Genomic DNA, 23,591 nt, shown 5'->3' with positions numbered 1-23,591 from the left:
GAACACACAAGTCAAGAACACAAGAGGGCAATCACCCTCCACCACAGGAACTCTGAGAGGACAGCTACATCATTAGCAAGCTGATGGCAGAACCTGGAAATTTCGGGGTTGGTGGTGGCTTGGGGCAAAGGTCAGGGGCAGCAAGAGGAGAGAGTCCATTCTGTTGGACTCAGAAGCCTAAATCATACAGCGAAGGAGCTCATGCATCACAGCGCAGAGACTAGGGGAGCTCCACCCGTGCCCCCACCCACCACCCACATGACTGGTGATTGACTGCAAGCAGAACTGTCCATCTGGCCAGGGTTGGGCTGGGGAAGCTCGAAGGAACGCTATTAGCCACCCGCTCTCCTTTCCCACTCCACAAGGTGGTGTGCGCAGGTTGCAGGGGTGGGGAGGGTCGGTCTAGCTCACTAGGTATGGGAAGGAGTGTCAAATGGGGGCAGGGTTTAGGGGAGGTGCAGAAGCAGCCCCCGTCCCTTCACCCCTTTACATGGGGGGCTCACTGCAGAGCACAATCTCCAGATCCTTTCTGTAGAGTTTTCCCGCCTCAGCCAAGGACATGACGCTCTTCCTGTAGGTGGTAAGCTGCTGGATGTTCATCTCCTAGGAGGGAGAAAGAGGTGAGAGCAGACCTGGTGCACGGCCTCACACAGAGGAGTCCCCTGTCCCCTCCACTGCCATGCACACACTCACGAACATGGTGACAGTTCTGGTCTCTGTAGGAGTCAACTCTACCCCTCCACTTTCCTAGAACTCCATTTACTCAAGGCAAATGTGGATCTCTAGGTAATGGAGATGAGGTCAGGAAAGGCCCCTGGCCCTGTCTCCAGGTCTCCTGGACCATATGTCCCTAAGCTGCCTCCATTTTAATCAAGGAGGGTTTGTTTATCTTCTGTCTCCTCTAGCAACAAAGCTCACCAGCTCTCCTGTTCACAGGCTTCCCATGGTCTTTGGGAACCACTGAGGTAGAGGGACCATAAACACATGCTGTGGTGCATATAGACTGGAGGCCAGTTTTAACGGCGCTCGCCTTTAATCCCAGCACTGGGGAGGCAGAGGCAGGCGGATCTCTGTGAGTTTGAGGCCAGCCTGGTCTACAAGAGCTAGTTCCAGGACAGGCTCTAAAAAAGCTGCAGAGAAACCCTGTCTCGAAAAACCAAAAAAAAAAAAAAAAAAAAAAAAAGAAAGAAAAAGTAAACAGGACCATCAATACCCGAGTCCTTATGTTAAACAGGCATCATAATAATTGCCTAGGATACAAATGGCCCACGGGTCTGGCATACAGCAAGGTCACCCTAGCAATGGCCGAATGGCTATCTTTTCTTCTTCTCATCTCTGGTTCGTCCTCTCCCTCCCCCTTTCCTCCACAGGAGCCCAGTGAGCTGATGACCATGAAGTGCAGGCCGCTGAGGTTTAACGCACGTGTGTGGAGTTTACCAACCTCAAGCATTAGGCATGGCCTTATAGGAACTAATTATGCTTCATTAATGCGATTCAAGCCAAAGATAGTTCTTCTTGCAGCCTCTTAATATTCACTGGAGCACATATGGCTACATAAATGATTTTCTGTTGGGATACAGTGTCAGGAAAGAAGTTTGCTGGGCTCTAAAACTGGCTCTGGGGAAGGCTTTCTTCTTCCAGGAACCATCTGAACCTTTATCACTTACATTAAAATGTAAATGAAGTATGAAATCAATGAAGGCTGTTACTCAGGGTGAAGCCACAAGACCAGAAAAACCCTCGCAACAGAGAGACAAATGAACCCAGAGGCTGCAGTGATGATTTTTTTTTTTTCTGAAACTGAGCATTAAATTTAGCTCTTATTTGGCAGCCAAGGCGGTTGGACAGCTCGAGGAGTTGCAGAATGTTTGTCATCTAATTAAAGCAAGCAGCGGTCATTTTCTCTGTGAAAGCCATCGTCTGGCAGGTGAAGGAAGACGGCAGCGGTTAAAGGCCCCTGCCTTCTGGTCGCCGTTCCACCCGATCCCTCCCAGGGTTCGGAGGTGGGATGGCTCTGGAGGATTCCCAAGAGGCAGTACCAGGCACAAAACTGGTGTTCTCAGCCTTTACTTTGAGAGAAACAAACTCTTCATTAATTCCCTTTTAGCCTCTTCCCCGGTCATAGGTTCTGCAGTTAATGAATTTGGAACAGTCTTTACCCCTGTGGGCTTCTGCCCTCCAAAATCTCTCTTTGTGTTAAAAGTTTTTCATGATGGCCATTTGGCTGGTACCTCTACAGGATGGGCTATATCAACATGGCCACCACCTCATGGCGTCATCATCCACAACAGTCAACACACAGAAACAACACGTGGACAAAGGTAGCACATGGGTAGACAGAACGATTTACACATGGAAGGCAATTATCAGCTCTATTTTTTTTTTCTTTTTTTTTTTCTTTTTTTGGTTTTTCGAGACAGGGTTTCTCTGTAGCTTTGGAGCCTGTCCTGGAACTAGCTCTTGTAGACCAGGCTGGCCTCGAACTCACAGAGAGCCGCCTGCCTCTGCCTCCCGAGTGCTGGGATTAAAGGCGTGCGCCACCGCCGCCCGGCAATTATCAGCTCTAGACGGGGAGAATTCTGACGTGCGACGACATGGGAGAGCCTCGAGTTCAGCAATGCTGAGGGAAACAAACCACAGAGTAAGCACATATTTCCCCTTCTGTGTGGTACCCACGGCAGTGACACCGACAGATGCAGACTGCAGTACAGCAAGAGATGGGAGAACTGGGTTGCTATGGGTGTGGGGTTTCAGCTCTACAGGATGAGAGTTGCAAGCCTGTTGCTGTTTACACAGTGTGATGGATATACTGGATGTATCCAACAGTCTTTAAAAAGGGTTACAAAGACAGCCCAGTCCACAAACTGCCACTGCCTTGTCACCTCAGATCAGAGATGAGAGAATTCATTCTTAGCCTCTCCCAGACCTGGGCTCATTTCCTCACCTTCTTGTTCTTCTCGTACAGATCCTTCAGGAGGGCGTCCAGCTCATTCTCATCGATGTAGCCGCTTCCATCCTGAGGGTGGCAGCAGAGAGTCAGCGCCCTGCTCTGAACTCCAGCCCCAGTCACCCTGACCACAGCTCTTTCCCCAACCTGGCCTGTGGGGGCGCCTGTGTGTGTGACTGTGTGTCTGTGTGTGTGTGCGTCTGTGTGTGTGTGTGTGCATCTGTGTGTGTGTGTGTGCCTAATCTACCAAATTCTCCGTGCAAAGAGAAGTGTTCAGACCATACAAGGAGAGAACAATGCACTTTCTGTCAACACCAGTCCATTGTTCAGTACAAACTCCTGGGCTCCTCTTCTGGTGGTGTTTCTCTTTTGCATTGTGATATAAATGAAGTCCCAGAAGCTTAAAGTTAACTGAATTAATTGTTAAGTCAACCGCCAACCCTCTCGTTATAAAGGAGACCACCAGAGCCACACATGCAGGGGCTAGCTAAGATTGGGGTGGGACTAGGAGGTGATTCTCACCCCCAAAGTCCCAGAAAACAACTGGCTGAGCTATGTATGGTGGCACAAACACCCCAAGCCTGCCATTCTAGCACTCGACAGTCTGAGACAGGAGGATGAAGAAAGGATGAAGAATTTAAAGGCATCTCAGCCTGCACAGCAAGACTGCGTCAAAACCAAATCTATTTTTTTAAAAAAAAAAAAAAAGATGGAAAAACCAAAGCAACCAAACAAATAATGGCTCTACTGCATATCATGACCACACCCTGACTCTGAGCACCGCCTTCCTCTGTTAACTGTTAAAAAACCAACACACAAACCTGTTTTCTATTACATTAGTAAGAAATCAGATCTGTGGACTCCTGTAGGTCAGGAATCAAAGAGTGCCATTTGCCTTCCCACATAACAGAAGAAAGAATCTACAGGCCCAGGAGACCCCTCTGGAAAGCTGGTCTCTTCCTACGGACCAAGCAGTTCTGGCCATTGCCACCACAGGTGACAAGGCTTCTGCTTTTCCACCCCATACTCTTCCCTCTCACCTTGTCGTAAAATGTGAAGATGGCATTGAACTCTTCTGAGGTCAGCTTCATACCCTGGAAAGACCAAAGAATTAGAGAGACGAATCCCTAAAATGTAAGTGTGAGGGAGTGAGGTTGATGTGTTAGAAATCATATAAGTCTCATGACTCTGTGTGTGTGTGTGCATGTGTGTGCGTGTGTGTGCGTGTGTGTGTTGTTGGAGCAAAGGAGGCCAGAGAGATGAGAAGATGGAGGAGCGAAAAGAAAACAGAGACACTGGTACCTGAAATTTCAGCAGGAAGTTTTCCTGTACCGGCAAGAGTCTGGAAAGACAACATTAGAGCAGAGATTAGAGGATATGCCATGGGCAGCAGCCACTCAGAGAGGGGAGCAGGGTAGAGAGGCAACATCTGTAGTCATGGACACGATCACGGAGCACTTTATAACAAGGAGTTAGTTGGGAATGTTAAAAATAAATAAATAAAAGAAATGGACAAAGTGTGGTATCAAGATTTCCAGTTCTAGCTGGTTTTGTTTTGGGCTCAGATGGGGACAGCAGCATAGGCCTGTCCAAATTGACACCAGAGTGGACAGCATTACCTGGACATCTCGGAGAGCCCCAGTTTGCCATCTCCATTCAAGTCAAACATCCGCAGCTGTTGGGAACACAAAGAGGTGACGGGGTTGGTTATCTGCTTGACCTTCTCACATAAGGGCCTCCCCCTGCCATCTTTTCCACTGGGGTCACTTGAGCTAGGGATCACCAAGGCCCAAGTCAGTCACTGGGGGAGACAGTGAGGATTAAGTACCAGCTATCTCTTCCCTTCTGGGGGTGCTGAGGTACAACAGCCATCACTATTAAGGCCCACCTCTCAAGGTTCATCCTCTCCTGGAGCTCAGTTCCCATGGAAAGAGAGAACCCCCTACCCCAGTATCACTGTGCTTTGGGGATCAACTCAATGAGGACCACCAAGATGCATGCAGCTATGAACTTGTGCCTGCCGCCATGAGTCATCGCACATAGGCCTGACCCATCAGCAGAGAAAGGACCCTGGGGCTGGGAGCCCATAGCCCACCCCCAGAAGGGGCGATGCTAACACTTACTATGGTCTGGGTATACTCCTGGAGCTTAGGTTCATCATAGGGCCGGTTGGCCTTCTTCAGGAGGTCAGACAGGAACCCCTGGAACACCAAAGGCCTCTTCAGAGCCCGGCTTGCTCACTCAGCCCCTTACCCATTCACTTATGTATTCATTTAGACGAAGCTAACCTTTGAGCTCTACCAATACATAGCTTACATTTCTCTTCTCAAATCCCTTATCACTTGTCGTAGAGGCCTCTGGCTGGCTCCTGGGCACATACAACCTTGCCCACAGAATAGGTGATAGAGACTGGCTTTGATTCCTTCATCAGAACCCAGTACACAGGGCCCAGCTGTGCCCAAGGACCACTGATTTCCCAGAGGAAATGGGGTGGATGTTTAAGTTAGATAGCCAGTCTCCTGGAGTTTCCTCAAGGGTACCTGTGTTAGAGCCCAGGATGCAGAAGAGGGTGGTTTGGCTAAATGCTTGGTCCTGCAGCTCCCCACTGCAGGCACACAGCTCAGCATCTGTGCCAGGATCGAGTACCCCCAAGGAACTACAAACCCATGTTCCTCAGCCAGCAGCCCCCTCCTCCCCGGTTCTCGAGATCCACCAAAACTCTGGCCTCAGCCTTATTCACCGTGTCCTCTACACCATCGTTAAGGCCACCAATCATACCTTGAGCTCATTGGCTTCGATGTAGCCACTTCTGTCTGTGTCGTACTTCCGCCAAGCCTGCAACGGGAATGCCAACCTATTCACAACATGTGTCAAACCCTGCTACTTTCCCCTGTTCTCTGTAATGGGACGGAATGGGTCTTGGTGTCTAAGGATGTTAAGGGTCCTCACTCCACCACAGGACATGAGAGTCTCTCAGTCAAGGATACACAGAAAAGGGGGGAAATGGCCCGGATGAGATCTCTTACTTATATCTGAGACAGGCTCAGGCCCTCATTTGTTTTTGCTGCTTGTTTTGTTTGTTAGGGGAAGTATGGTGTGTACATCATTGCGTGTGTGTGTAGGACAGGGGACAACTTGTAAAAGGTATCTTCTCCTTTCAACGTGTGGGCTCTGGAGTTTGAACTCAGGTCATCAGACTTGGCAGCAATCACCCTTAGCCATGGAGCCATTCCGCTGGCCCCTGGGTCCTCTTTCGGATCAAGCTGTAAACTAGGGTTGAGCTTCTCTAAGTGCTAAGAAGGCAGCTTTGATCAGGGATGTAACAAGGACCTAATGGAGCTTAGGTTTGCTTTGGGTTTGAGGTTTTCTTTTTATCGACAAGGAATGAGGGATGAGGCAGGGGTATGAGGAGAACTCTGGAAGGAGCAGGAGCTCCTCCATCCCTCCACCATGATGTCTTCAACAGATGTGCTCAGTGGTGAAGCAGACTCGGCAATGCCGTTGTCTGTTTTAGACTGTCCCCCAGACGCCACCCCTCGACCCTTCTTCCTCTCTGAGAAGATCTCCCTTCTTCTACTCTCAGTGCATATGCTTTAAGGAATATCGACCCCCTATCTCCAGAGTAGCATGTGACCTAGGCCTCTAGTCTCCCCACTCCGGCCTGAGTTTCTTCTTTGGTGAAGGTGTTAGGACCTGGACCCAACTTGCTGACCACAGCGGCAGCGTTCTTTAACTCCTTCATAGACAGTCTTGCAGGGTGACATGGGTGTCTGGCCACCATGAAGATGGGCAATCTTCTGGCTTCCAGCTCGGCTGGCCATCCTGACTGAATTCACAAGACATTCTAGACCAGAGCCACCTGGGGAAGCTGACTGAACTACAGGCACGGTTAGATAACAGGTCTCTGCTGCATGAAGGTGCTACGCGTGGGGGGGATAATGTGTTGCATAGCAACAGGTAGCTGCTTACCATGTTCTGAGAACACGGGTCCCATAGACAAGGGCTCTGAAACCATCAGGTAGGGGATGAGGAGAGAGGGCATGGAAGGTACTGCCTGGATCCGTGGCAAAGAGTCCCAGGGAACCTTGTTCCCCGAGTCTTTGGTCTATTTTTGTAATTCATAAATTTTTTTTAGGTTTCTTTCAAATTTTGTTCTTTTGACTTTTCTGCCCATCATTCCTGGATCCAAATCTACACACAGATACCATCCACACTGGGTTTCTTGAAAGGAGGATAAAGGTGAAATCTCTTCCTTAAATTTTCCCTCCAGCATGCTTCCACCTCTCTATGGGTGCATCTCACGTTGACAAGAGTGGTAGAACTTAGAAACAATTTAGGGCAGCGGTTCTCAGCCTGTGGGTTGCAATCCCTTCGGGGGTTGCATGTCACATGTCCTGCATAACTTAGATATTTACATTAGAATTCAAAACAGTAGCAAAATCACAGTTATGCATAACTGTGCAGTAGCAATAAAATATGGTTGGGGGCCACCATGGCACGGGGAAAAGTATTAAAGGGTGGCAGCATTAGCAAGGTTAAGAACCACTGAATTAGGGTCTTTCTTTTCTATCAGAAAAAAAGATGTGGTTTTCATTGCATACTAGGACATTTGGATTTGCTTTTTTCCCCCCAGTTATGAAACACAAGCAAATGCATACAGCTTGGGTAGCTGTCACCCAGTCCTCTGCAGTCCTCTGTCACCCAGTCTGTCTGGCAAAGTGTCCAGACAGTGTCCTAACCACAATCCTGCAGCAGGTTTTACCCCTGCCTCCCCAAGCCCACCCCTGCTCTATGCAAGCACTGGGCTCTAAGCTCTCAACTTCCTTTCCCTTCCACCAAGCTGACCCGATTCTCATTTGCAGAAAGGAGTTAAAGAGATCTGGGCTTTGTAGAATCTCAAGGAAAGTCCTGAGGTGTTCCTAAAATTAGATGTTAAGTGGTGTGCTGTGCAGGATGCAGTCTACAGGGGAACACAAGCCTTGCAGGGCTTCTGAGGGACCATTTCATGTTTGGAGATGCCAAGAATGGAAAGAATGGTTAACCCCAGGAAGGGGTAATTCTGGGGTTGGGATCCCAGGAGGTGTGTGTTTGAGAGTAAGGCTGGGCTGGCTCTGCAGATATTCCCAGGTTTAGAAGAGCAAAGGCATGCAAGAGTATAGAGCATCGTGTCAACCACATGGAGAAAAACTACAGGGAGTAACACACATGTTCACACACATACACACACACACACACACACACACACACACACACACACACAGAGAGAGAGAGAGAGAGAGAGAGAGAGAGAGAGAGAGAGAGAGAGAGAACTTGCTTCTTTTTAAGCATCTCTGATTCTTCAAAGCTACCTGCATCCCCACTCCCAGATCAAAGATGAAAGAGGGACCAATCTCCGCATCTCTATGAAGAAAGGAATGGGTAGACACAGCCCTATCATCCTTTCCTATTTCCTCCCTGCTTTCCCATCCTTCCTCCCCCTCCCACTTCCTGCTTTCCCTTCTGTGTTAGGGACCGAGCCCTTGCACATGGTGGACAAGCACCCACCACTGAGCTACATCTTCGGCCCCACCCTTATCCATTTTCTATAGACAGAAAAAAGGTGGACCCTTGCAAACAATGCCTCGGGACACATGCTCAGGACGTACCAAGACAGGCAAAAGAGCTGAGGATAGAATTCAGAACGTCAGTTACTGGCTTATAGAGTCTTGCCATGGCAGAAAAACTTGAGAAAATCTTCTAAAGCACCATAAAATTAAGGACATATCTCACGCTTGGATGAGCTGCACCGAAAGGAAGGACTCCGCCAACCTAAGAAGTGGTTCTTTCCAACCTGGGGATCTCACTGAGGCGTGAGTTCTGATTCAGTAGGCAGGGCATCTACAAGGACCTAGGTGACGTGGCTGCTGCCGCTGCTGCCAGCACACAGACCACACCTCAAGTAGTATGGCCCTGTGGTTAGCATCTCCAGGGATTCTCTGCAGGGTCAGGGCAGGCCTTCTTTGTACCCAAGAGGAAGGTAGGTCTCCATAGCAGAGAGAAGGCTCACCTCCATAAACTCAGCGCTGGAGCCCACATGCTGCCTGAAGCACAAGAGGAAATTCTCTTCAGTCGGCAGGATCTGTGCCAGCTGGGAAAAACAGAAAACCGCATCAATATGGGGCGGGGGTGGAGGGTGGGGGGTGGGGGGACACGACACAGACATCAGGGAGCAGAGCAGGCTTTCCCACAGGAAGGACAGGAAATGGCTGCCATCAGGCGCTATAGAAGTCACATTTTGCTCTATATCATATCCTTCCTTGACAACAGAAGCTGGCAGCTCTTCTAAAGGGTTGAGAGTTCTAAGTACCAGTCTTTATGGTAAGGGGCAGCTAGCACTCCTTTAAACTGTGGCCACCCAGACTAGAAAGAGCACTTAGGGGATGACCCTCCCCGAGTGTTTAAAACCTGTAAGAAGTGCCAACTGATGCAGGTAGATGGGTGGATGCCTGGGATGGCCTGCCTTACTCCAGGAAAGGGGGCCTTTACAGATACCTTGGTTGCGACGGTAACAGCATGGTCCAAAGTCTAAACTGGAAGAATTTAGCATCCCAAAGGGATGTTGTTGTATTGACTGCAAATTAACACTTTAACAATTCCATTCTTAAAAACTGCAGATACCCACCTTGTATCCAACACTGCTGGCAGCCTTCATAACTGCTCTCCATCCTCCCCCACCTCCCACCCCCGCTTCTCTCCCAGCATCCCAGGGTTAAGGCAAATCCTAACAAATTTTACTAAATGGGAGAATCCCGATTGGCTTTGGAATAGGCACGTGACCCAGTCTGGCCAATGACATGTGAGAGGAGGGCTGCTGTGGATTGTGGGAAAGGTTCCCTTGTACTTAAAGGGGGACACAGTCTGCAAACGGACATTGTTGTCTGTGGATGTGATTTCTGGAATGTCCAGCCATCTGGCCACAAGATTGGTTAAGACAATGGTTTTTTTGGAGCAGGGGACAGAGCCAAGAGAGGCAGAACCAGAGCCAACCTTGACCATGGCCTTACTCATTAGTAGCATCTCTTGACTTAAATGAGGAATGAGTAAACCATGGCCAAGTGCCACACGTGACCCTAGTCTTGTTTGTAAAGTTCTAGTGACACATGGCCCCACCCATTCTCTTTGGGCTGCTTCCCTGTTACAGTCACAGGCAGCAGGCAGCGTTGAAGAGTTAGGAAGAGTTAGGGGCCGAGACACCACACCCACCAACCCTGAGACATTCCTTATAGGTTATTTCTATTAAAGAAAATGTCTTCTGACCCCGAGATTTACACCTGGGCATGTATAGCATGTCTAGCCTTTTAAATTGGGTTACAGTGTCGTTCCTCAGTGGCCTGAAGGGAAACTGCCTATAGGACACAATTTCCCTGCAGGTGAACTGCCCTCAGCTAAACTGGAGCCGTCCTGTCCCCTGTCCAGTCCCCGTCCCTGCCTGCCCCCCTCCCTGTGTCGTACCCCTGCCATGTCCTTGTGTATCCCTGCCCCGTCCCTGCACCCCCCGTTGTCCCCATGTCGTCTAGCCCCCTCCCCGCCAGGGAAGGTCTATGGTTCCCTCAGTCCTTGGATGGAGCAGCCTGTACCCAGTGACGTACTGACTTGGGCCTCGGGATGAAACACAATCTAGGGAGTTCTATCTGAGGTAGGCCAAGGCAGATGTGGTATCCCTGCTTATCTCTCTCTCTGCCCGTCGCAAGTCATCCTCTCTTCCTTTCTAGTCTCTGCCTCATGCCACAACCCCAGAATCTCTGTCTCAAACTTGGCTTGGAGAGCACCCGGTCTACGGTAGCATTAGAACCAATCTATCCTGGAAGAGCTAGGCTCTAATTCATGTGCTACCACTGTCATACTGACCTCTGGACCACGGGTCACAAACAAGTGATCATAGCTGACATACATATTTATGTGTAAGTCTGGCTATAAAGTGTGTGCATGTGTGTACATGCAAGCATTAGAAATTACATGGACTATGTTATGCATGTAAATTATCTACATAAAATACATGTTAAGTTTGTTTTTTAGATGTCTACTTCTGCTAATCAGTCTTCCCGCTGTCTTAAGCTTGGTTTATCACACATTTGCAACTTCTGTTGCTCCCTCCCCTCTTTCCTCGGGTGACACATAGAGAAAGCCATTTGTTCTGCTTGGTTGGCTCAACTGCTCGGATGAGGATGTTTCAGGCTGTGCCTGAGCGTAGGGGAGGCACAGGGACTTCGGCCCTCAGCCAGCCCCGTGGCTCTCACCTCTGCCATCTCAATTTTTCCGTCTGAGTTCTTGTCATACTTCTGCATGAACTCCTTCATCTTCTCTCCAAAGTTGTCACTCTTTGACATCTGCAGACAGAGAAAGGAGGCTGATCTTGTTGCCCTGTTACCTAGCGGTTAGGCACTCGGTGAAGCAGAGCTGGGAGTCATTCCATGTCCTGGACACATGACTCAGGACTTTTCTCCAGGTCCTTATAGAGGAGCTAGCCTCTGTTGGTCTAGAATACTGGATTCCGCTCCTCATTCTCCACCAGGGAACATTTGATAATGTCTAGGACATCAGCTGTTCTCCAGGTCCTTACAGGGGAGCCAGCCTTTGTTGGTCTAGGATACTGGCTTCTGCTCCTCATTCTCTTCCAGGGGACATTTAGTAATGTCTAGGACAATTTTTTTTTTAAGACGGGGGTCTCACTATGTATATCTGGCAGTCCTGGAACTCACAATGTAGACTATGGTGGCCTCAGATTCACAGAGATCTGCCTGCCTCTGATTCCCAAGTGCTGGGATTAATGGTCTGCACCATCACATCCAACTTAGGACATGTTTATTGCCATGACTTGGCTATCTCATGGGTGGGTACAAGGGTTTGGCTAAATGCACTACAATGTAAAGACATCCCTCACGACAAAAATTATCCAGCTTCTGATGTCCACAGTGCTGAGGCTGAGACACTCATTTAGGCTGTAGGTGTTTGAGGGCCTCTAAGAACCCCATCTTGAGTTATAAACCCTCAGGACTCTGGACTTTGTCTCCTGGAAAAGATACATACATGCATACATAAACACATTCCTGTGTAGTTTGGGGGATTTATCAACTCTTGGCTTTCTTGATGGTTATTTCTCTAAGACACCCAAGGAGATTGAGATGAGGTATTCTTAGGGGGAAAACCCAGCTTTTCTTTATATCCTTACAAATGAAAGACTCTTAAGTGTCAAGACCAAAGAGACCCCAGGTCTGCTGACTGGATACATCACAAGACAGGCTATTCTCATACTTGGATAGGTCAAGACGACGGAAAACCCCAGACACAGGGGTGAAATGGAGCCTTACCATGCCAGAGCCTTTCCTTGCCTTCTCCAGCTCTTGGAAGAAGTTCTCCAGCTCCTTGCCTTCAATGTACCCATTTCCTGTAAAGACAGATGAAAACAAACGGAAAAGAATTAACCTTCACGCTAAATAGTAAGACTAAGTGGAGGAAGAAGATGTCAACACCATGGAAAACATTGTCCTGCTAGTCGGCAAACAGGTGTCTTGGCCAGCCATGTTAAGTATGGGTCCTTGTCCTTAGGGCACTGGCAGGCATACATGCAAGGTTAATAATGAGTGTCCTTGGACTATTCAGCCAGCAGCTACAGTGCACTGGAGGGACACACATCTGGCCAGCTGGCAGAGACAGCTGCTGTTCATGAGCAATCACTGAGCGCTGGAGGTTCCTCAGGAAGTGTCATCTGCATCAGGACTTGTCAGCAGGGGGGCAGGCCTGGGACTGGGGAAGAATTGGGTCTCTGGGATGGAGAAGGTATTTAGAGTCGGAGAGTATACTTCCAGCACCCACCTGGAGCCTTGGAGTGTGACATTATTTGGGAGTAAGATCTTTACAGTTGTCACTTGTTATGACGGGGTCAAGGCAGCGGGAAGACAGAGGTAGAGAGAGAGTAGAGTGACGTATTTCCAAGCTAAAGACTATTGTGAGCTTACTTCTGCCTCTAGAAGCTGAGGCCTGTAACAGATTCTCTCCCCCAAAGCCGCGCACACACACACACACACACACACACACACACACACACACACCTTGATTTCAAATGTCTAACCTCAAGAACTGGAAAGGCTTTCTGTTGTGTGAGGTTACCCAATCTGTGGTACTTTGCTATGACAAAGTACCTGAGAAACAAATGTAGAAGGGAACCATGGAAGAAAATTATTTAACCCATTTCATCTGCAGACTGGGTTATTATAATGAAATAGTTCTGCTTATTGTTGTTTGAGACAATGTCTCACCTTGCAGCCCAGCCTGGTCTCAAATCACTGCTTCTGCCTTCCAAGTGTTAAGATTATAGCCATGTGGCTTGCCTGAGATTTTTTTGGAAGCGGGGAGGAGTACACATATACTTATGTATGTATGGGGGGGGGTGTGCACATATGAAGACAAAATGTCAGTGCTGTGTGTCTCCCTCTATCATGTTCCACCTTATTTTTTTTTTTGAGGCAAGGACTCTCTCTGAACCTGGATCTGATTATCTTGGCTGGATCAGCTGGCCATAGTGACTTTAGGGATCGACTTGTCTCTCCCTCCAAGCTCTGGAGCTCCAGATGAGCACAACCACATCTGGTTTTGCTCTGTCTGCCGGGGGATCACACTCAGGTCCTGTGCTTCTGCAGCCAGCTCCCTAGCTACTAAGTAGGAGTTTTGTATGCGAACCACACAGCCTATTAGGGGTGCGTCACCAATATCAGTGTTGTTTGAGCCCAGTTATCGGCGTCTAAGCGCAAGATGAGGAAGGACCTGAAGAAAAAATGCAATGACCAGATGCAGCTCTGAATGTCAAAGCCCGATTTGTCTGGAGATCACATAAGTAGGGAGGGGTCATCTAGGCTCTTACAACTGGAGCCTGAATGACCCAGACACCAGTGCAGAGCTAAGCTTGTGGCCAAGGTCACTGGTCTGTGCTAGCTCTTATAGGAGGGAACTCAGACAGGGCTAAGGCAGCGGCTCCAGGATTTACTGCACATTAGAATCCCTTGAGGATCATTAAAAAAATATGGATGTCTGGCTCTTACCATTAGACATTCTGATACTACCAGCCTGGGGTGCGAACTAAGATTGTGGCTTCTTTTTAAGACTCCCAGGTGGTTTCCCTGTGTGGCAGTGTTAGTCAATCACGAAAGTCAAGTTCCACATCTGATCAACAGCAGGAGAGCAAGGGCCCTGTGGAGGAGGTCCAACTTGAATCCTTAAGAAGGTGGTCACATTCTTCAAGGGCATATGGAATTGCAGACTTAACAAAAAAAAAAAAAAAAAAAAACCACAGAAGCATTTGCCCTGGCCTCTGTGGGGCGCATGGGAGTGGGAGGATCTCTCTGGCCTCTCTTCCTAGTGCCCCTGAGGTCTTGACTCCCAAATAAATAACCTTGGAGGCCATGCTTCCTGGAGAAAATGCTTCAATAAATATCGTGCCGAGAGAAGTGCATGAGATGAATTATGCATTTATTTTTGTCCGCAAAGAAAAGGTGATTACTGGGTTCCTCTGGGATGAGGCAGTTGTCTTTTCTTCTAGGATATTCTACAAAGTGCTTTGGGAGAGTTGGAAATTCACAAGAGGATGGGGCTTGTTGGCCTGCTGGGGTGAGGTGGGGTAAACTGGAACTTTCCAAGCAAAGAAACAGAGGTTTTGGTGATTAGCCACCGAGTTGGTGCCTAGTGACTTTACTCTCCCGCTGTGACCTGACAGTTGTCCCACTGCTTAGGTGAAGCTTCCCTGTGACAAAGAGCACAAAGCCTTAGTCTCTACACTTTTTCTTCTTCTGGGAGGCTTTACAGGTTAGACAGCGTGCTAGGAAGCTGAGCTCAGCTCCGAGGCCATCTGCAGCTTCCAGAAGCCCGAGGCTAGGGTGGGTGGAATGGGGGACTTAGAGCTGGTACTATGAGCATGAATTAGGGTTCATGATATAGCGGCCACAGGGACCGGGGCCAGGGGCCCAGGTCAGGTACGTGGATGAGTGTGTGTTTCCTGGGAATGTTAGAAGGTGGCTGATGGGAACTGGAACGAGAGGCAGCCACATGAGGAAAAATAACCTTCACTCAGCTCTGCATAGCAGCCCTTACCAAAAGCCTTCACCTGGGCCCGGCTTCACACAGCCTGTGATGCTCTGTCATTTCTCCAGCCCCTGTACCTGCTGCATAGGGGGTTGGCCCTTCCCATATAGGGATCAATGCCAGTTTGTCCTCCTGTGATGCCCAGACTGTGAGCATCACCTCTCCGAACCTCAGGTTTTTCAGCTATAAAATGAGAATAATGATAGAGCTTCCTTCTGTAACTGCTTGAAAGAGGCAGCTGAAGAACAGAGAACTTAGGCTGGGTGCCGGCCCACAGCAGTACTTGGGAAGCTGAGGCAGGAGGATCAGGAGTTGCTCCCTTGATGAGAAGGACCAGTAACTTTGCCAATATAAGCCTGAGCTGCCTAGTTGAGTCTGTGTAGTGAGGCCCTATCATGGAACAAACAAAATCAGCAACAAAGACGGCAAGAGAAAACGAAACGTGTCAGCCGTCATCACCACCATGGCTCTTGCCTCTGCTCCATGTTAGGAGCACTTTGGTGCTGAACTACTAGTTGATGATGTAATCGAATAGAGGCGATTTTCCCAAGGATCTTTGGGCAGGATGGGTAAGAAAGAACTCTCTGAGAAGTCCCAGGCAATCAGAAGAGGGAGAGAGAAGGAAGAGTAAACTTGGAGGCATGGAGAGGGGGCCAGGAGCGGAGATGGTGACTTGGCACCAAGAAGCCCCTTTCCTGGATACAGAGAGCAGCAAGAGGGTTCCCACACATGCCGTGTGCCTGAACAAAAGGAGAAAATTGAGCTACATGCAGCAGGCCTTCATGTCTCGAGTTGAACAACAGCTCCAAGCTGCAGACATGGCCCTGTTCCCACAAAGCACAGAATGATCCACAGGGGTGTGACTAGCCTTGAAAAAGCCAGACGAGCCATTGACAGTGGAGAGTGAGAAGTGGGGGCAGATACACAGGTGGGTCCAGAAGAAGGATTTCCACCACTGGGGGCACAGACCTTCCCTCTAAGGCCACCCCCAACCATCATTTAGCAGGTCCTTTCCTGGAAGGCTGGGGTACAGGAGCAGTTGGCCAACATCTTTCTAGGAAGATTTAAACCCCGGGCAAGAGGCTTGCTTTTTCTGTGACCTTGTTACAGTTCTGGGGGTGGGGGATGGGGGAGCAAATCTCATGTGTATGGGCATTGATAAAGATGTGGTTACCATAGTAACCATCATTACTAGCCTTCTTCCAACCATGAACACAAGGGAGAGGGGCTGAGAGGAAGCCAGGGACCTTGCATCCTTCCTGAGCGTACTTTTGTTTCCGTATTTCAGCACGGTACACCTCAAAGCTAAGGACAGATAACATTTCGTTATTATTAATCTGACCACAGAGGATTGGAAACTCTTGACTGAACAGTGCTGTACCCCAGAAAGGTTTATTTGTTCCTCCCCGAGGTTTATATGTACAGATTTTCTGAGGTGAGCAGGCAAAAGGTACCCAAGGAGAAGGAGGGACTGTCCCTTGCTCTAGAACAAGTCAGTTCCGCTGGGCCTCAGTTTCTCTCTCAAGCGGGCCAAACTGCTTTACAGATCTATCAGGAGAGCCACACAAAGTGACGTTTTAGAAACATCCTGGAAGCTGCAGCATCTATAAATGGAAGGCATCATTTTTTCATTTCCCCACCTCCTCAACCCTAAAGGTTTCTGACAACCACCGCTCTCTTTAGGGTGCTGGTTCTCAACTGGAAACCTGGGGAAGCTTTGACAACGAGCCGTTGCCTGGGCTCTGCACCAGGTGTTTTCTGACTTAATTGATGCGGTGCGGGAGTCTTTCGAGCTCCCACGGCTGGTAGTACATTTCAGACATGGAGGTGTAGAGCCGTTACCTGGGGATCTTGTTACAGTGAAGTTTAGCTTGGGAACTCTAGAGTACCGTGGAAGAGCTGGCTGTTCCTGCATGGTATGTGGACTGGTGGCAACCTGGGGACTGGTTAGAAATGTAGGCTCCAAGCCGAAGCCGGATTTGTAGAGTGCTACAGAGCGGACGTGAGATATTAGCTTGAATTCCTAAGCCCCGTCCCCAGAAAGGGGCAGAATCATAAGCCCCTCCCTCCACTTTCTGCATCTCTGGGTGAGCTGTTTAACCAGGCCTCAGGTGCTCTCTGATTGCATGTGGTTAAGTGTGCCCAGGAGACTTGTCGGTTAGTTTGAATAGCAGGCACTGGCCATTTCCAGAGGCCTTCTCCTTTCTGCCTTGCTCTCTAGGTTTCTGCCCCATCGACAGACAGTTGCTATTAATCCAACCTTGGAGGAGAGGACTTGGTGTTGGGGGTTTCCATCACACTGCTAACAGAGGCCATAGTGTCCTTTTGTTCATCCCAGGGATAAGGTCTCTCCATAGCTGTGCTTGCCTGGGTTTCATTATCCATCATACATACACGTATGTTCCCCACACCTCTCCTGGTGGCTCCGGGGCGGGGCGGGGTGGGGATGTCCCAGATCTGCAGCTCATGGGACAATGTTTGGACACTCCTATTTTAATCTACTCTCAGGCTGGGCTACTTTGGAACGGGGCTCAGGAGCTGGGATGGGTCCCCTGAACCTGTGGACAGCTGGCAGCCTGACGCTGGGCTGAGTCCCAGGCATGCGGAGGCCAGAAGGAAGGGGCAGATTGAGCAAGAGGTAAGACTGCAGAGAGCCAGCCAGGAGGAGAGAAGGCTAGAGCCTGAGGCTCCAGATGGGGCGGCTGGGCACAGGAGGGCAGCTGATGCAATCCACCAGGGGGGATACCAGCCGGCCAAGCACTGCCGAGGCCCCGTTCTTGAAGAGTCTACTGCCTGCTCTATTAATTCTGGCTCTGTGGGAATGGAGGAAGATTTCCCTGAGGGGTCTCCTGAGCCCCAGCAACCTGCCCAAGGGCCTTAGCTAGTAAAACCACCTATGCCTGAAGTGGGAATAAGCAAGATGAAACAAGGGAGGGGCATAGGGCATCTGGGTTGGTGGCTGCCTGGGCAAGGCCGGCTGAAGGAGCTTGTCAGTACAAACACTTCACCCCAGCCCTGCTCCTTGGTTGCCTCTCGGGGGAGCCCCAGTTATTCACAGACCCAGCTTCCCGACTCCTGGCTGGTGCAATCACAGTCCAAGAGGCAAGGGGATGGCTACCCAGAGGATGCGTGGCTCCGAGCTGATATACTGTCTACACTCCACACCAAAGGGGACCGTTAGTGAAACAATTAGCCTGGTAGTGAAAGGGACCTGGGGACTAGGCAGTCCACAGGAGCTGCCCCAAGTGAGGCTGGAGGCTTTCCCAACACGCCTTTAATGCTGATGCCAAGCCCTGCCGGAATGTCTACAAGGTTTCACTACCGAATCAGAAGAAAAGCCTTCTTCAAGCGTATAATACCTTGGTCCCCAGACCTAGCCCCCACTGACTGCAATGAACTGAGACCCGATGTGTGTGTGTGTGTGTGTGCGCGCGCGCGCGCTGTGGCCAGAGGTCAACCTTGAGTGTCATTCCTCAGAAGCCAGCCATCTTTTTGTTTGTTTTGTTTTGTGGGTTTTATTTTAGACAGGGGCTCTGGCTGGCCGGAGCTGGCCAGTGAGTTCCAGGGTGTCCTACCTCTCGAGCCCCACCTTGGGGTTACAAGTGTAATCTTGTAATCTGATTTTTTTTAAATGTGGTTTCTGAGGTGCAAACTCAGGTCTCCATGCTTGCAAAGCCAGCACTGTATCATGAAGTCATCTCCACAGCCCCTTCCCGTGGTTTCTATGAGTTTATGATGAACTTAAGAATTGTAGTTCTATTGAATTGTAGACATCGGAGTCAACGTGTCAAAACTTCATGTCCACTGTGCATTTGGTTTTCACAAGTCTTCCCACATTGTCATGTGTGTTTGTGTGTGTGTGTGCGTGTGTACGTGTGTGCGTGTGCGCGCGTGCACGAACTCCACTAGAAACAGAGCGGGAAGTGTGGGGGGCTCTAGGAGGGCCTGCCTGGGCATCTAGTTCTGGTCTTCAGCGATCTGTGGTTTTGCAGGACACTTCTGTTAGAACCGCTGGGTTTAGGGGGAAGAGCCCTTGTCAGTATTGTATGTATGGTCCCTTTTATTATTAACTTCCAAAGTCCTCATTGTAGGGGACCTCTGAGTCCCACCTGATAAGGAATAAAACTCAGTCCTTAGGAAAGGCTTTGAGATGTTAGCTCATCACGACTAAAGTGGATAAAGCCCAGAAGACGCTAAGTAGGTCTCCGTACCTGTAGCTAGGTACACATTCTTTGGGGATAGAAAATGTCCATAAGGTTATTCCCTTCTTACGCAGTAAAATCAGCTTACCTTTGAGTTTTGCTATAGTCTTAAAAGTAACACTTTTGGGGACCCTTTCCAGTGTTTGCACAGACTCTGTCTCCCTTTGATGACTGTGCACTATTCTATGGCAGAGCTGAATAAAATCCACTTTGGGGGGTTTAGTTTCAAATAACTCCTTTAATAGGCTCTTTTGTTTGTATACCTTTCTACATACAACTCTACTATATAGGTTACATAGATCCTCTGTTATATATAGGATGAAAAATATAGTCTACATATTATATAGGATAAAGGCTTGGACCAAGTGGAACCTCTCTTGGCCCATGGATGTCAACTTGCTCCTGGCAGTGTACTCTTCTTACTATTTTGCTTCTAGAAGATTGGCAGGAACCCCTCTATTTCTCTACTGAGCCACAACGTGGCTCCTCACAGGTTACCTGTGGACTAGGAACCTGGTAGCATCTGTCAGAACTATACAGAGAGGATATGTGCACTCTGTCTGGGGCATCCAGCCCTCAGCCACCTGGTTCTCTCTCTCTCTCTCTCTCTCTCTCTCTCTCTCTCTCTCTCTCTCTCTCTCTCTCTCTCTCTCTCCCTGTTTCTCTCTCCCTGTCTCTCTCTCCCCCTCTCTCTCCTCTCTCTCCTTCTCCCCTCTTTCTCCCTTCCCCTCTCTTTCCCTCCCCCTCTCTCTGTCTCTCCCTTCTTCTCCCCTCTCCCTCCCCTCCCTCTCTCCCTCTCTCTTGCTCTCTCTGTCCCTCCTCTTCCCCCCTCCCCTATCTTGCTGAGTTGCTGATGGTCAAACCTGGTGCATGCTAGATAAACATTCAGATAAACAGTGCGCCTCTGAGCCTCATCCCATCTCTTTTTACTTTTGATTTTGAGGGTCTCACCACGTTGCCCAGGCTGGCCTGAAACTCATTCTGTATTCCAGAAAAATCTTTGAACCTGCAGTTTTCATCCTGAGCAGCTGGGTATAGGCCTGTGCTACCAGGCTTCACGGCCACTTGGAGCTTACAGAGTTAAAAAAAATTGTTGACAAAGTGACCATGAAGCAATAAGAGTGAAGATTTCAGATACTGTGTCTCTCAGAGTGTGGAGGTGACATGTAGGAAAGCCCCAGAGCCTGCAAAGACATAGGACGGCTTGGCTGCCACCTCACTGATGCCCGACACCGCAGTAGAGAGACTCCCAGTGCCTACCGTTGGTCAGTGAGGGAGAGTCAGGCTTGTATGGGGAAACTAGAAGAATTCTCTGGCCATTTCCTGCCCAGCTCCCCACTCCCCAAATGCCTGCTCTTTCCTCCCCACTGCCAGTGACCTCTTTGAAAACACTCTTTTTGGATGAAGGAACTAGGTAGCGCCCCTTCTTTCGGACTGGAATGGGCGGAGTAAGGGTCACCACCCCCAGCCCCAGCCTCCAGTTCTTCTCTCCCTGGATCAAGGTCTTTTCTAAAGTGTCTTCTTTGTTTACAAGAGTCTGGGATAGTAGGGAGGTGGCTTCTCTCCCTGGTGCCTGTCATTAACTGGGCTCCAGTGAGCTCACTCCAGGGAGCCTGTGAGCTGTGGAGAGTGTCCCAGGGGTCTTTAAGGTACTGAGTAGCAAACCTCTCGTAATGGATCCTTAAGTCTCAAACAAAAGCCAGTGCAGGTAAGAGAAAGGCTCAAACAGGGCCATGGCAGCTCAGGGGATGAGATGTTAGGTGCTGCAGCCTTGGGATGGTCACGAGGCCAAGGAGAGGGTCAGCCACAGAGGCACAGAGAAAGGCAGCCCAAACGTCTAGGTTCCTCGGTGGAAATCCAGTTTGTCCACAAAGGCACTTGGCAAGTCACATTGCTTCTGTGTTCTGGTCTCACCTGGGACTTTCTCCAGGAGGTGAGTGGGTGCATCCAAGGATCCCTTTCTTGGATGAAAAGAATCACCCACCACCTCCAAAGCTGGGCTGAGGATCTTTCGTGGGCCAGTGTACACAGTACAAAAGTCCCCTCTCCCTGCGCCAGGAGGAGTCCCCTCGAATGGGGGCCCAAGCCCCAGCTGGAAGCCAGCATCTGTCAGCTTCCTCGTCTACACCACGGGCATCTGCCCAGAAACATCCCAGAGTGGGATTCAAAAGGGGGCAATTGTTTTTTAAAAAGTGTGGTGTCGCCGGGCGGTGGTGGCGCACGCCTTTAATCCCAGCACTCGGGAGGCAGAGGCAGGCGGATCTCTGTGAGTTCGAGGCCAGCCTGGTCTACAAGAGCTAGTTCCAGGACAGGCTCTAAAAAAGCTGCAGAGAAACCCTGTCTCGAAAAACAAAAACAAAACAAAACAAAAAAAAAGTGTGGTGTCTCAAAACAGACCTTAACACAAGGTTTTCACAGTGATTGAGAGGGCTACTGGTTGTCCCCAGGGGAAAGTCGGCTGTTTATAGCTGACTCATCTAGCAGGAGCCCGGTGGCATAACCTTCACAGCTTGGTAACTTTCCTTGACTCATTCAAGTCTCCGGCACAGATACACGGGCCAAAGTATGTCCCGCGCGAAGCCAAGCCGGCAGCTGCAATGATGCTCTTGGAGCCCTTTCCATCCTGGGCGGCAGGAGCAGGGAAATGAGATACAGCCCCTCCGTGGTCCCATTTTTCAGACTGAGCAACTGAGCCACGGCCTTCAGTAATCCTCAGGCAGATTATGCCCTATCCCGGATACCCAGGCACCTAGTCCTCAGCACCCCCAGCTTTCTCTGTAGCCTCCAGGGAAACGGAGCCTCACCTATTGGCACCCTCAGACATTAACCCTTTCCTTCCCACAGCACTGGGAGCAGAGAGGCTCTCTGGGCACCCGTCTTCATACTCTGCCCAGGGGATTCAGACAGGAGGGAGAGAAATCAGGGAGTTATCAACTGATAAGACTCTTTCCCACCCCCCCCCCCACTCTCAGTCTCAGGATAAACGCCCCGAGCCACCACCCTGCCAACAGGTCTGAGATGCTAGTTCGTTCTGGGTGCTCAGCTTAGCCGGGCATTAGAGAATAAATTGAAATGGCTTTTTTCCCTCTTATTTTTTTATAATTGAAAAGTCTCCAGTAATATCAGAAGCTGGGAGTGGGGGCAGGGGAGAGATGAGGGGTTGGGGTGGTGGTATGTGTGCTCTTTGTATACTAGAGTATTGTGGACACTTGGAATCTCAGGTGTGGGAGTCACCTCGGAAAGCCATTCACCCCGACCTCACTTTTTGGGTTGGTCATTGTGAAGACCACCGTAGGGCAAAGTGTTGGTCACAGGGGTGTTTAAGAAAATCACCCCCACCCACAGACAGTCACTCAGGGTACCCGAGTCTCTACCATCATGCAGCAGGTTGGGGGCTAGAAGCAGGGGCCTCCCTACCACACCCACATACTGGTGGAGTTGGAAGAAGGGTAAAGAAATTCCTGGCTTGTTAAGAGCCCCCAAGCCCATCCTCTACTCCTGCTCCTGGCCAACCAGGCCCCCAGATTCAGAGGAGATCCCCGAGTTTTCCTTCAAGATGTCCAGCTATCTCCATCTCCTATACTGACATTGGGGGTAAGGAGCAAAAGGGGCAACATGAGTGGGGTTTGGAGACCTGTGGCTACAGGGCTAGAGGCAGAGCTTGAAGTGAAAGGTGGGGAAGGAGGTAGGGGAATCCTGGGGAGCCTCCCCCCCCAAGCCGCCTCTCTGGGAAAGCTCCGACTTCCTCAGAATGTGGGCCCTGGGCACCCTGCATTGGGAAAACTTACTGACAGTTGTCACCAGGGCAGCTGGGCGTTTCCCAAACTCAAGACCCCAGTAGGCTCTGCCACCAAAAGAAACCCCTTGTGGGAGTGCAAAGCATACCTGCCCACATTGAGTCATGCCCGTGACCCCTTTGCTAACCTCAGGTCTCCAGAGGTCAACAGATCCAGAAGTTGGGAGATTTACTGACCGTCTGCATCAAAGTGCTTCCAGATTTCCAGGAACTGGGATGCTGTCAGCTCGGCCAGGTGCAGGTAAGGGGGCTGCTGCTGCGGGCCAGCCATGGCAAACCGCTCCTGTGGAGATCTTAAGCCGCTCAGCGTTGTCACCCGGTGCCGCTAGGCTCTGGTTCTCGCTCTGGGGCTGCGCGCCACGCTGCCTTTATAGGCGGCCCGGAGCTGCACCGCATCAGGCCATCGGCAGGGGGCGCGCACACTCAGGGAATCGCGCAGGGCGCGGCGCTGCACGGGCGGAGGCCCCGGGCTTCTCTGCTGGGGTTCCTGGGGGTCTCCGAGAGAGTCTTCTAGGAGACTCCTGGGTGCCTGCTG

General features: G+C 50.1%; 1 protein-coding gene across 3 annotated transcripts; it reads right to left on the bottom strand.

Moving 5' to 3' along the window:
- Nucleotides 1–486: 486 nt before the first annotated feature.
- Nucleotides 487–23,327, bottom strand: Calb2 (calbindin 2). 3 transcript variants are annotated; one of them, XM_038313166.1, is made up of 11 exons: nucleotides 23,234–23,327; nucleotides 12,295–12,371; nucleotides 11,224–11,313; nucleotides 8,994–9,074; nucleotides 5,726–5,782; nucleotides 5,071–5,148; nucleotides 4,567–4,622; nucleotides 4,250–4,289; nucleotides 3,988–4,041; nucleotides 2,945–3,016; nucleotides 487–603 (listed from the first exon to the last, which is right to left on the bottom strand). In XM_038313166.1, exons 1-11 carry the CDS (start codon nucleotides 23,325–23,327, stop codon nucleotides 487–489), a joined length of 816 nt encoding a protein of 271 aa, XP_038169094.1. The 3 variants fall into 3 exon arrangements, with proteins under 3 accessions (XP_038169094.1, XP_038169095.1, XP_038169096.1); XM_038313167.1 differs by having other exon boundaries at nucleotides 487–600; XM_038313168.1 differs by lacking the exon at nucleotides 11,224–11,313.
- Between the last annotated feature and the right edge of the window lie 264 nt (nucleotides 23,328–23,591).

Source organism: Arvicola amphibius, chromosome 15 (assembly GCF_903992535.2).
Source record: "Arvicola amphibius chromosome 15, mArvAmp1.2, whole genome shotgun sequence".
NCBI classification, from domain to species: domain Eukaryota; kingdom Metazoa; phylum Chordata; class Mammalia; order Rodentia; family Cricetidae; genus Arvicola; species Arvicola amphibius.
This window is presented reverse-complemented; position numbering and strand designations above follow the sequence as displayed.